Source organism: Drosophila melanogaster, chromosome 3L (assembly GCF_000001215.4).
Source record: "Drosophila melanogaster chromosome 3L".
Classification (NCBI taxonomy): domain Eukaryota; kingdom Metazoa; phylum Arthropoda; class Insecta; order Diptera; family Drosophilidae; genus Drosophila; species Drosophila melanogaster.
The window spans coordinates 247,315-258,133 of record NT_037436.4 but is presented as its reverse complement, the minus strand read 5'-3'; the positions used below and the strand labels follow the sequence as shown (position 1 = coordinate 258,133).

At 40.5% G+C, this 10,819-nt stretch overlaps 2 protein-coding genes across 6 annotated transcripts; one reads left to right on the top strand and one right to left on the bottom strand.

Annotated features, from left to right (window-relative positions):
- Positions 1 to 179: 179 nt before the first annotated feature.
- On the top strand, positions 180 to 7,905 carry DIP2 (DISCO Interacting Protein 2). Of its 5 annotated transcripts, none has more exons than NM_001259601.2 (16): positions 180 to 581; positions 933 to 1,004; positions 1,078 to 1,485; positions 1,544 to 1,920; positions 2,230 to 2,320; positions 2,419 to 2,971; positions 3,097 to 3,437; positions 3,498 to 4,820; positions 5,190 to 5,299; positions 5,359 to 5,440; positions 5,491 to 5,595; positions 5,653 to 6,022; positions 6,084 to 6,744; positions 6,809 to 7,257; positions 7,315 to 7,463; positions 7,521 to 7,905. In NM_001259601.2, the coding sequence occupies exons 1-16, from the start codon at positions 509 to 511 to the stop codon at positions 7,622 to 7,624; spliced, it is 5,268 nt and encodes a 1,755-aa protein (NP_001246530.1). In that variant the 5' UTR covers positions 180 to 508; the 3' UTR covers positions 7,625 to 7,905. The 5 variants fall into 5 exon arrangements, with proteins under 5 accessions (NP_001246530.1, NP_001261192.1, NP_001261191.1 ...); NM_001274263.1 differs by having other exon boundaries at positions 5,139 to 5,299; NM_001274262.1 differs by having other exon boundaries at positions 1,541 to 1,920.
- On the bottom strand, positions 7,829 to 10,643 carry mthl14 (methuselah-like 14). Its single transcript, NM_167821.3, has 8 exons — positions 10,514 to 10,643; positions 10,018 to 10,151; positions 9,513 to 9,932; positions 9,269 to 9,458; positions 8,792 to 9,215; positions 8,657 to 8,733; positions 8,484 to 8,602; positions 7,829 to 8,425 (listed from the first exon to the last, which is right to left on the bottom strand). Exons 2-8 carry the CDS (start codon positions 10,131 to 10,133, stop codon positions 8,170 to 8,172), a joined length of 1,602 nt encoding a protein of 533 aa, NP_728509.1. The 5' UTR covers positions 10,134 to 10,151; positions 10,514 to 10,643; the 3' UTR covers positions 7,829 to 8,169.
- Between the last annotated feature and the right edge of the window lie 176 nt (positions 10,644 to 10,819).

Below are 10,819 nucleotides of genomic sequence, written 5' to 3'. Positions count from 1 at the left end.
TTTGTTGAATCGAATTTTAAGAGACAAGCGATTAAAGTAATAAATAATAGAGCTTTTTAATTGTAATGGTTCTATGCCTAATATCATTAAAAATAACACTTAAATTCGTGGTTCGATTACTTGGGCAGTGTGACCGCATCTCGAAAATTGAAAAAGGCCGTTGTCCCAAGAGTATGAAGAAATAGTTATCAATTTTTCGCTAGTTCATAAAATCGATTTGTACTGCTATTTTTCTTTGTTTACTTTCATTGTGCAAATTCGTAAAAGACATTCGTAATATCGTGTTTTCTAACTAACCCAAAGTACTGGTGCTGCGCAAGTACGGATGTATTTATTTGCGTCGGCAAAATGTGAAATAGAATAAATGGCAAATCGATCGATTTTTGACAACGAAGTGGGAAAGTAGCGGTGTCTGGGTGTGTTTGTGTACTGCGACCAGCCAAAGTTTAGACGAATCCTCCAAGGAAGAGGATAGAACAAAACCCTAAAGCCACACTTTTCATCTGCCATGGAGCACACTGCCTCGCTGCCTGGCTACGTCCGCGAGAAGCTCGCCGAACTGGACTTAGAGCTGTCGGAAGGTATACCTATTTGAATAATACACACAAAAATAAAATATTGTTGTTAAAGTGCGGCGACTGAGTTGTAGAAAATCGCGTGAAAACTGTGGCAGACGTAGTCTGGTCTGATTCAAATCATTGGATACTTGTCGCCCCCAAATGGGATTACAAGTGCTGTTCTCGGCTTTTCTTTCGCTGAAAGCTGCCCACATATAGTCGGGGACCGACCAATTAAAAGAAAAGTGTGTGTGTTGTGTTGTGTGGCTTTCAGCATGAATACATGATTCAGTCGCTACTCCACGCTTTTCAAAAAACGACGAGGCCCAGCGGACATATTAATCGTTAAGAAAACAATTCCATCTGCTTTTCTAGGTGACATTACGCAGAAAGGCTACGAAAAGAAAAGGGCGAAGCTGTTGCAGCCGTTCCTAAAGAAGCCAGAAGGTATGTTCGAAAACATTGATATTTGGTCGTTTGGTCGTCACCAGAAAGTTCTTGATCCTTTTGTTGTGAACAGGCGATAAAGTGAAAAGTACGCCGCCACCGCCATACTACAACGTTAAAAATGCCAACAACAGCACCAACCACGGAAACATCAATAACGACGGCGTCATTGTGTCCAGCGAGGGCTACAGTTATGTGACTGAAGTGCCCTCCCTGTCCTCCTCGCAGCAAAGACATTCCAAAAAAATTGACTTCCATCAGCAAGCCGCCATGAGCTTGTCATCGGCACCACAGAGCGGAAATGCTGGGGCTCCTGGCTACGAAAATATGCGACCGCAGGGTGGAGCAGTCGGCGATCCCGGGTATCAGAACACTCGCGAACCAAGTGCTTTTCAGAACCAACAGTCAACTAATAATAGTCAGCATCGTCAACGACGCACACAGCGCAAAGTAACGCACAATGAGAAACGTTATCATTCTGGTTAGTAGAACAAGTTACAGCAACAACATTTTATCTCTGATCATCTGACCCCTAGAAGTACGACAAGAGGCTGTGCAACAGGCCCTTGCAGCTCTTAAGGGACGGCCAAAACCCAGCCTTCCAATGCCATCGAAGCGCACATCTGTATTAAACCGAAGCCCTGGGTGCAATGATGAGCTGGACTCATCGACGGATGACGAATCCATACCCGAGGAGACAATTTCCCCCGACAAGGAGTACAATTATCCACGGGATCATATAAGCAATAGCATACTGCCACCAGAACCGATAATTAAACCTCCAATTCGTGAATCATCGATGGGTTCACAGCAGCATGCGAGGACAGACGTGAAACAGAACCAAATTACAAATCAAAAGTATACGGCGCCGAATAGCGCTCCAGAAAGGCGACCACCGCAAAACTTACCCCCACTTGTGAGTAATATAATAATAATACATTTAAAGAGGAAAAAAAGCTAGCTTCGACAATATGTTGATTGTGAATATTTATTGCAGTAAATATATACTGTTCAGATGTGAACAGACTAAGACCGAAATATATGTATTAAAAGAATTATACTCTTTAACTAGTGTATACAAATTTAAAACTTTTTATCATAAGAATCATCGAGACTATGATTTTTTTCTATTAAATTGCTTTGTATAATTGAAGTTAGGGTATATAAACTTAGGCAGATTGCATAAAAATGTAGTTTTTTAATTAATTAAATAATCATTACACAGCCAACTTCAGAACCTTTAAGTTCGGACTACCCGCCGATTGCATACAAGCGGGAAAATGACTTTTCGGACAAAGCGTTTAAACAAAAACAGTGTAAGTAATTTAATACACCGCGGAATAAAGTAAATTCCACTAAAGTGTAGTTTATGTGTTTTTTGTATGATTTTGTTTTAATCATCGTTTGTTTGTAGACAATGCTCCCGACATCACACAGTTTAATAATGCACATCGTGCTGCGGATCGAGTGACTCGATATGTTAATGTTTCTCAAAATGAACTGAACGAGACAGATGCCAATGGCAAGTGGAAGGTGTCGGCTAAGATTCAGCAACTGCTTAACACCCTTAAAAGACCCAAGCGTCGCCCACTACCGGAGTTCTATGAGGATAACGACATTGAACTGGAGATTGCTGCCAATACGAAAGATCCCAATGCTCCCAAACCAGAGGGCAGCACAATGACTCCTGTGCAAGGCGAGCAGCTATCCATACCTGCAGGACTTCCAAGAACGCTCGAATGCGCACTCCAACGTTATGGAACAAACTCGTTTAAAAGTCCAATGGCTACAGTGCTCGATCCGAATGGAAAAGTAACAACTACCTTAACATATGGCAAGCTACTTTCGCGCGCACAAAAGATTGCCCATGCTTTGTCCACAAAAATATTTAGCAAGGGTCCTGAGCAAGTAACACTGAAGCCCGGCGATCGTGTGGCCCTGGTTTACCCCAATAATGACCCCTTAAGGTTAGTATGTGTGTTTATGTGATTATTCTATCGAAATTCCTTCATTTCCAGTCCTTGCGTAACCTCTAAAGAACAAGACAAATCTTTGATGTATTTGTATCCAATATTAATCAGATAAATTACAGTTTCATTACAGCCTGGTATGGTTGTATGTTTCGGGGCTTAGTACCCCTTCCAATAGAATTGCCGCTGTCTAGCTCGGATACTCCTCCGCAGCAAGTGGGATTCTTATTGAGTTCTTGTGGCATAACTGTAGCTCTTACCTCAGAAGCTTGCTTAAAAGGTCTTCCTAAATCAACCACCACGGGGGAAATAGCAAAATTAAAGGGCTGGCCGCGCTTGCAGTGGTTTGTGACTGAGCATTTACCTAAGCCGCCCAAAGAATTCAATGTTGGTAATTTACGGGCCGATGATTCGGCAGCAGCTTATATAGAATACACGACAGATAAGGAAGGCAGTGTTATGGGTAAGTGCAACATATATCAGCATCCAAATATTTATAAATAATTATAAATCTGCTTTGCAGGTGTCACTGTTACTCGCGCAGCGATGATTAATCATTGCCGTGCTTTGACTATGGCCTGCCATTATACCGAAGGCGAGACAATTGTATGTGTATTGGACTTCAAGCGTGAAGTTGGATTATGGCATTCGGTCTTGACATCCGTTCTAAATGGTATGCACGTTATTTTCATACCCTACGCATTAATGAAACTGCGTCCGTCGAGCTGGATGCAATTAATAACAAAACACCGAGCTTCTTGTTGCTTGGTTAAGAGTCGAGATCTACATTGGGGACTACTCGCTACTAAAGATCATAAGGATATATCGCTTTCCTCTCTACGTATGTTGCTTGTAGCCGATGGAGCCAACCCCTGGTCGTTATCCTCGTGTGACCAGTTCTTGAGTGTTTTTCAAGCTAAAGGATTACGCTCAGATGCGATTTGTCCATGTGCCAGTAGCTCCGAAGTATTTACTGTTTCCCTTCGGCGTCCTGGGCGAGGATCTTGTGGATTTAGTCCGTCAGCTACTGGACGTGGTGTGCTTTCAATGGCAGCACTATCGCATGGAGTTGTACGCGTTGACAGTGAAGACTCATTAACATCGCTCACTTTGCAGGACTGTGGTCAAGTTATGCCAGCTGCACAAATGGTGGTTGTTCGATCGGAAGGACCACCTGTGCTGTGCAAAACCGATCAAGTCGGCGAAATATGCGTTACTAGCGGATCCACAAGCGCCAGTTATTTTGGTCTCGACGGAATGACAAATTCAACATTCAAGGTTCAGCCTCTATTAGAAGAATTGGAACAACCAAAAGATGGAAATGGCACGGTGAACATTATTTCCAAACCAATTGGCGAAGACTTTTACGTTAGATCAGGTCTACTGGGCTTTCTTGGTCCGGGTGGCTTGGTCTTTGTGTGCGGGTCCCGTGATGGTCTGATGACCGTTACCGGTAGAAAGCACAATGCGGATGACATTATTGCCACAGTGTTAGCTGTGGAACCCATGCGGTTTATTTATCGAGGACGCATTGCTGTATTTAGCATTAAAGTTTTGCGCGACGAACGCGTGTGCGTCATTGCTGAACAACGTCCGGACTGCTCGGAGGAAGAAAGTTTCCAATGGATGTCACGTGTTCTGCAAGCAGTAGACTCCATTCACCAAGTCGGAATTTACTGCCTGGCATTGGTTCCGCCGAATCATTTGCCAAAGACTCCTCTTGGGGGCATACATTTATGCGAAGCACGGCGAAGGTTCTTGGAGGGATCTCTCCACCCAGCGAATGTTTTAATGTGCCCACATACATGTGTTACCAATCTACCAAAGCCACGGGAACTACATCAAGGTAAGTTCTCCGCATACTTGATTTTTAAGAATTGTTACAAATTGGCTTGTTGGACTTTCTGTGCTTTATTTACCTTAATAAAATACAAATATTGCTTTCCTCTATTTTTAACCACCAACCCTTCAACAATGCTGCGATTACTTCTATGACCACAACAACACTCACTGCAAAAACCAAATAACAACACTGTATTATATCAACAACAAACACAAATGCCAACATAACTAATGAAATCGCATAAATTAATCACTTCTGTAATGAATCCTTGTACAAAACCGATAAATCATTCTACTACTAACCATTCCTCAAACAAATAAGGTGTGCAAACTGCCGCAAAATTAAGCTCATCATCTGGATGTGGTATTACAGACACGGGTGTAGGACCAGCCTCTGTGATGGTTGGAAATTTAGTTCAGGGCAATCGCCTTGCTGAAGCCCATGGACGGGATGTTGGCCTAGCAGAAGATTGCGAAAGAAAGGTCGGTTAACATATCTAATGTCGAAAATTGCGACTAAAAAACTGTCCAAACTTCAACAGCCTCAATTGATAACAGGTGTGTTGCGTTGGCGAGCAAACACGTCCCCCGATCATATAATATTTACACTGCTGAACTCCAAGGGTAAGTTTTGTTCCTTTTTGAAAGAAACGAATTCTAGACTTGCGCTTCAGGTGCCATCGCGAAAACACTGACATGCTCTGAGTTGCATAAGCGGGCAGAGAAAATAGCGGCATTGTTACAAGAACGAGGAAGAATTGAGCCAGGAGACCACGTTGGTAAGTTTTTCTGTGTACACACTATAGGAATGTTAATGAAGTCCGATTTTCCCGCAGCGCTTATATTTCCCCCAGGTCTCGATTTGCTGTGTGCATTTTATGGATGCCTTTATTTGGGTGCAATACCAATTACCATTCGGCCTCCACATCCACAAAATTTAAATACCACGTTACCCACTGTTCGGATGATTGTTGATGTCTCTAAAAGTGGCATTGTACTCTCCATACAGCCAATTATTAAGTTACTCAAATCGCGAGAGGCAGCAACCTCGATTGACCCAAAGACATGGCCCCCTATATTAGATATTGATGACAACCCGAAACGAAAATATGCCGGCATAGCCACGGTTTCCTTTGACTCTAGCGCCTATTTGGACTTTAGCGTATCAACTTGTGGACGTCTTAGCGGTGTTAACATTACGCATCGGTACATAGATCGAATTGAGTCTTAACGAAATGTGTGTATTCAATTTTTGTCTATCCAACAGATCTCTCTCTAGTCTGTGCGCCAGTTTAAAATTGGCTTGTGAGCTGTACCCTTCTCGACATGTTGCTTTATGTTTGGATCCGTACTGCGGCCTTGGATTTGTTATGTGGACTCTTATCGGAGTATACAGTGGCCACCATTCTATACTTATCGCGCCCTACGAGGTCGAAGCGAATCCCAGTTTATGGCTGTCAACTCTATCGCAACACCGCGTTCGCGACACATTCTGTTCATATGGTGTAATTGAGTTATGCACTAAAGCTCTCAGCAATTCTATACCTTCCTTAAAGCAACGAAACATAGATTTGAGATGCGTACGGACGTGTGTCGTGGTGGCAGAAGAGCGCCCCAGAGTGCAACTGACCCAGCAGTTCTGCAAGCTATTTCAAGCCCTTGGTCTGAATACGCGCTGCGTGTCAACTTCGTTTGGATGTCGTGTAAATCCGGCCATTTGTGTCCAAGGGGCTAGTTCTGCAGAGAGTGCTCAAGTGTATGTAGATATGAGAGCATTGCGAAATAATCGTGTTGCTCTGGTAGAGCGTGGAGCGCCAAATTCGTTGTGTGTAATTGAATCAGGTAAACTTTTACCAGGCGTAAAAGTGATAATTGCAAATCCCGAAACTAAGGGCCACTGTGGCGACTCGCATTTGGGAGAAATCTGGGTAACAATTTACAAACTGCATAATCATCTTAACAAAACTAATTTATTATTTATTTATTCCTAAGGTTCAAGCTCCTCACAACGCAAATGGTTACTTTACAATTTATGGTGACGAAACTGACTACAATGATCACTTCAACGCGAAATTGGTAACTGGGGCCACCTCAGAACTATATGCACGCACTGGGTATTTAGGATTCTTACGCCGCACCGAATGCTCGCAATCAGCATCACTGCTTGACGAGACCACACCAAGTGTGGCAAGTCGCGATAGTGATACAGAATCTTTGAATTCGATAAGTCAATTGCAACTAAATTTTTCAAATGTTTCCTTGGGTGGAAATTCCGAGCATAGCCTGGTAGGCGGCGCAAGCAATGCTAATGATCAAGAACTACACGACGCAGTGTATGTAGTCGGAGCTGTTGATGAAGTGATCTCTTTACGTGGCATGAACTATCACCCAATTGATATCGAAAATTCGGTAATGCGCTGTCACAAAAAAATTGCTGAGTGGTAAGACCTTAAAGACGTACTTGTTGAAAAGATCACGCATTATTTTTTTTTATTCAGCGCCGTTTTCACCTGGACTAACTTATTAGTCGTTGTTGTCGAGTTGGACGGCAATGAATCAGAAGCTTTGGATTTGGTTCCCTTGGTCACAAACACAGTATTAGAAGATCATCAGCTTATAGTCGGCGTTGTAGTGGTCGTTGATCCAGGTTTGTGATACATTTTTTCTAATGAAAATTATTCATTTTGGAAACTTTTGTTTCTAGGTGTGGTGCCTATTAATAGTCGGGGCGAAAAGCAACGGATGCATTTACGGGATGGTTTTCTGGCCGACCAATTGGATCCCATATACGTAGCATATAACATGTAAATACACAATTATTCTTATGATGAAATCGCCGTATTAAGAAACGTTACAAAACGTTGTCTTCGTATCATAATTCAAAACAACCGCAATCCACAAAAAAACAGAAATGGCTCATTTTGGTAACACGCACGCCTAATTACACATTTCCTTTTAGAGTATTAGCAAAGATGGTAAAACATTCTTACAATAAAATGACTATTTATCTTTATATGACCATATAAGTGACAGCAAACATTTAATATTTAATAGTATTTATATAAGTTTAAATAAACCACAATTTACACAAAGTTAAATTTTCACAAATATGTTTGGGAAATGGTTCGGTAATGTGGCCCGCAACAACATATATTCTATTAAAGGATATCAGGTTCAGCTGTTCAGCAATTTTCGAATGTTTTTCTCTTTTCATCAATTTGATTTGCTTATAAGCACATCATTCTTTACAGGTCAAATAAACCAGAATTTAATATAATTAAAAAATAATGTAATATTAACGGCGATCGCAGATTTGAACGTATGTAATGTAATTGTATTATAATTCTATATATCTATGTGGGACTATTACTAAGAGCTTGCAGCTCTGTGCCTTCAATTTCGTGGGAACCACGATCATACCACCACCTTAATATTATTGTGCGACGCCTGCGCACGACTAGAAAAATGAGCAGTACCCAAACTCCCTGGAGTCCATTCACCATGTCACAGAGTATCAGGTAATTTGAATTCGATCCCGAGTAAAATGTTATTATTTCGAGCAGCCAGCTAACGACCATTATTATTCCAAGTAAGCTGACACATTTAGCGCTAACGACAAAAATTAAAATAAATGCATGTGTTTGGACTGCAATAATTCTGCACTCACTCTTTTTTAACATCTTCATATTTTTGTTGGTCAAACAAGCATTTTCGCTCCTGAATGTTTTTTTCAGCCTTGGCGTAGCCGCTTATACGTTGAAATCCGAAGAACGATATGATGTTAAGCTAAGAATGTACAATTGCATAAAACAAAAAACAGGTACGAAAAGAAGTGCTTACCAAAAAACTTAGAAAAAGTATAGTAGACACTGGAGGAATAAAGTAACGTTGGGAATCTCGGATGGATTCAGTTAGGCCTTTAAATAATACATATGTTACTACTTATACTTTTAACTATTAAAGTCAATAACTTGCCTTGCAGAAAGTAAGACGGCATTCCTGGGAGTCCTTTTTGAACAGTTAGTGCAACTATTGTGGCCGGTCCGGAAAAGGCAAAAACAGCGTAACACGCAAAATTAAAGGTGGCCCAACTCTTTGAGCATTGAATGCAGCAAGGCAACTTGTACCACACATTCAAAAGAACATTGAAGCATATGCACAAGTACCAGAAGAAGTAACTTAAAATACAAAACTGTATGACGTAGCCAATGAACCCTTGGTTCGGGATCCCATAGATGTGCACAACGGAGTGCACAAAGTATCCAGACGCCAAGCACAGAGACATCAAACTTAGCGAGAGACCATGCAAGTTACGCAATAAACGAAGTGTCATGTGCAAATAACTAACTAATAGCAGGCAGGGCATAGATATAAGCATAAGAACGGCAACAAAAACGACCTGAAATAATATTCATCCGTTGGTAAATAGAAAATAATGTTACATTGACTTACTTTTGCGAAGGCAATTTGTTCTTCCACTTGGGTTACACATGTAAAGGCAAACAAGTGTCCTGACTTATCAATATCCAAGCAATAATGTTCCTTCACAGTGTATGATTCGTTGCCAAATTTGTCGATGATTAATAACGAACCGTCTTGCAGAACAAAGAAAACATCGTCTTTGTCGTCGTACAAAAGAGAACTAATTTTGCAGAAGAATTTGTACTTTGATTCAATTTAACATTCGCTTTCATACCTGTTGCACGGATTTCCAATGTCGTAGTCGAGCGTAGTCTCAACCTCCAAATCTTCAATGCAGTTATCGAACAGAACTGCACTTATTATAGTCGGTTCGAAGCTTAAGAGCCCGTTGTCGCACATCGAATCGCTTTGATTTTCCCGATATATATTTAAGTTTTCTCCATGTGGGCAGCATTTTCTTAAACGAGACGATGGTGTTGCAACTGGTTGCTTTCTGTACTTTTCCCGTTGAGAACAGTCCGCCGGATCTAACGGGTTGTCTACAGGACTTTGAACAGGAACAGAGGTTGCGAACCTAGCACCTGATATTGTTGCAGCTTCTGTCGAATATGTTTGAGGTACAACCAGTGTTGAATGTATTGAGGCGTCCAGAACGTCAATCGAAGTGCTATTGAATGTGTCTTCATGGAAAATACTAAGCAAAGCAAAATATATTATAGAAAATGCAAAGATTCCAAAATTAGTATTTTTCGAAAACAAATATTTTGAGTATTTCTTACTTTGAGTTGTTTGATCCCTTCGAACTGTTATTTACAGTGCTTATCTGTGCGGAGGCGTTAAAAAACGTTTGTAAACTGATTAGAGCTAGGAGAAAATTCCAGTGGCCTAGATTCATATTGCCTTTTCAACCAATCTACAAAAAATATATAGCATAAAATGAATAAAACAAAATTGCCGAGTTCGTTTACACAGAAAGTATGTAAACAAACCAAATTTTGACATTAGTTAGGTGGTGTGGGAACTGGTAAGATATGGGCTATCTTATCTGTGTAAGATACCAGTAGAGTGCGTTATCATAATATAACACATGACGTCAGACGAATGTGGTAGCACATTCCTTAGAATTGATCAATACTCGGAAAATTACACTCATCAACTTATACAAAACCGCGTTAAATGTCAATTTTTGCGCACTGATTATTTGATTAGATCATATTTTATTCAATTATTGTATTTTTAAAAATAAACTATTTATGGCAATTATTGTTTACGTACATGTCAAATAATTTATGCTTGCTATTTAAAATGCAACCACTGAGCTTGATTAATAAAGTAATACTAGCGAAAAAGAAGTTTTAATTCTGCAATGGAATCACTTTGTGCAGGCGATAAGATAACGATGTTTTCAGGGCTTCAAAGCAAATTGTTTACCCTAATTTCTTTAACAATAACACATTTCTCAACAAACACAATTAAAATACTTTAATTTAGTATTTTTAGAATAATTTTTTAAAAAATTTAAGTAATAATAATATAAAAACCTTTCCCAGTAAACAAAAAATCGTAACGGCAACTTATTAT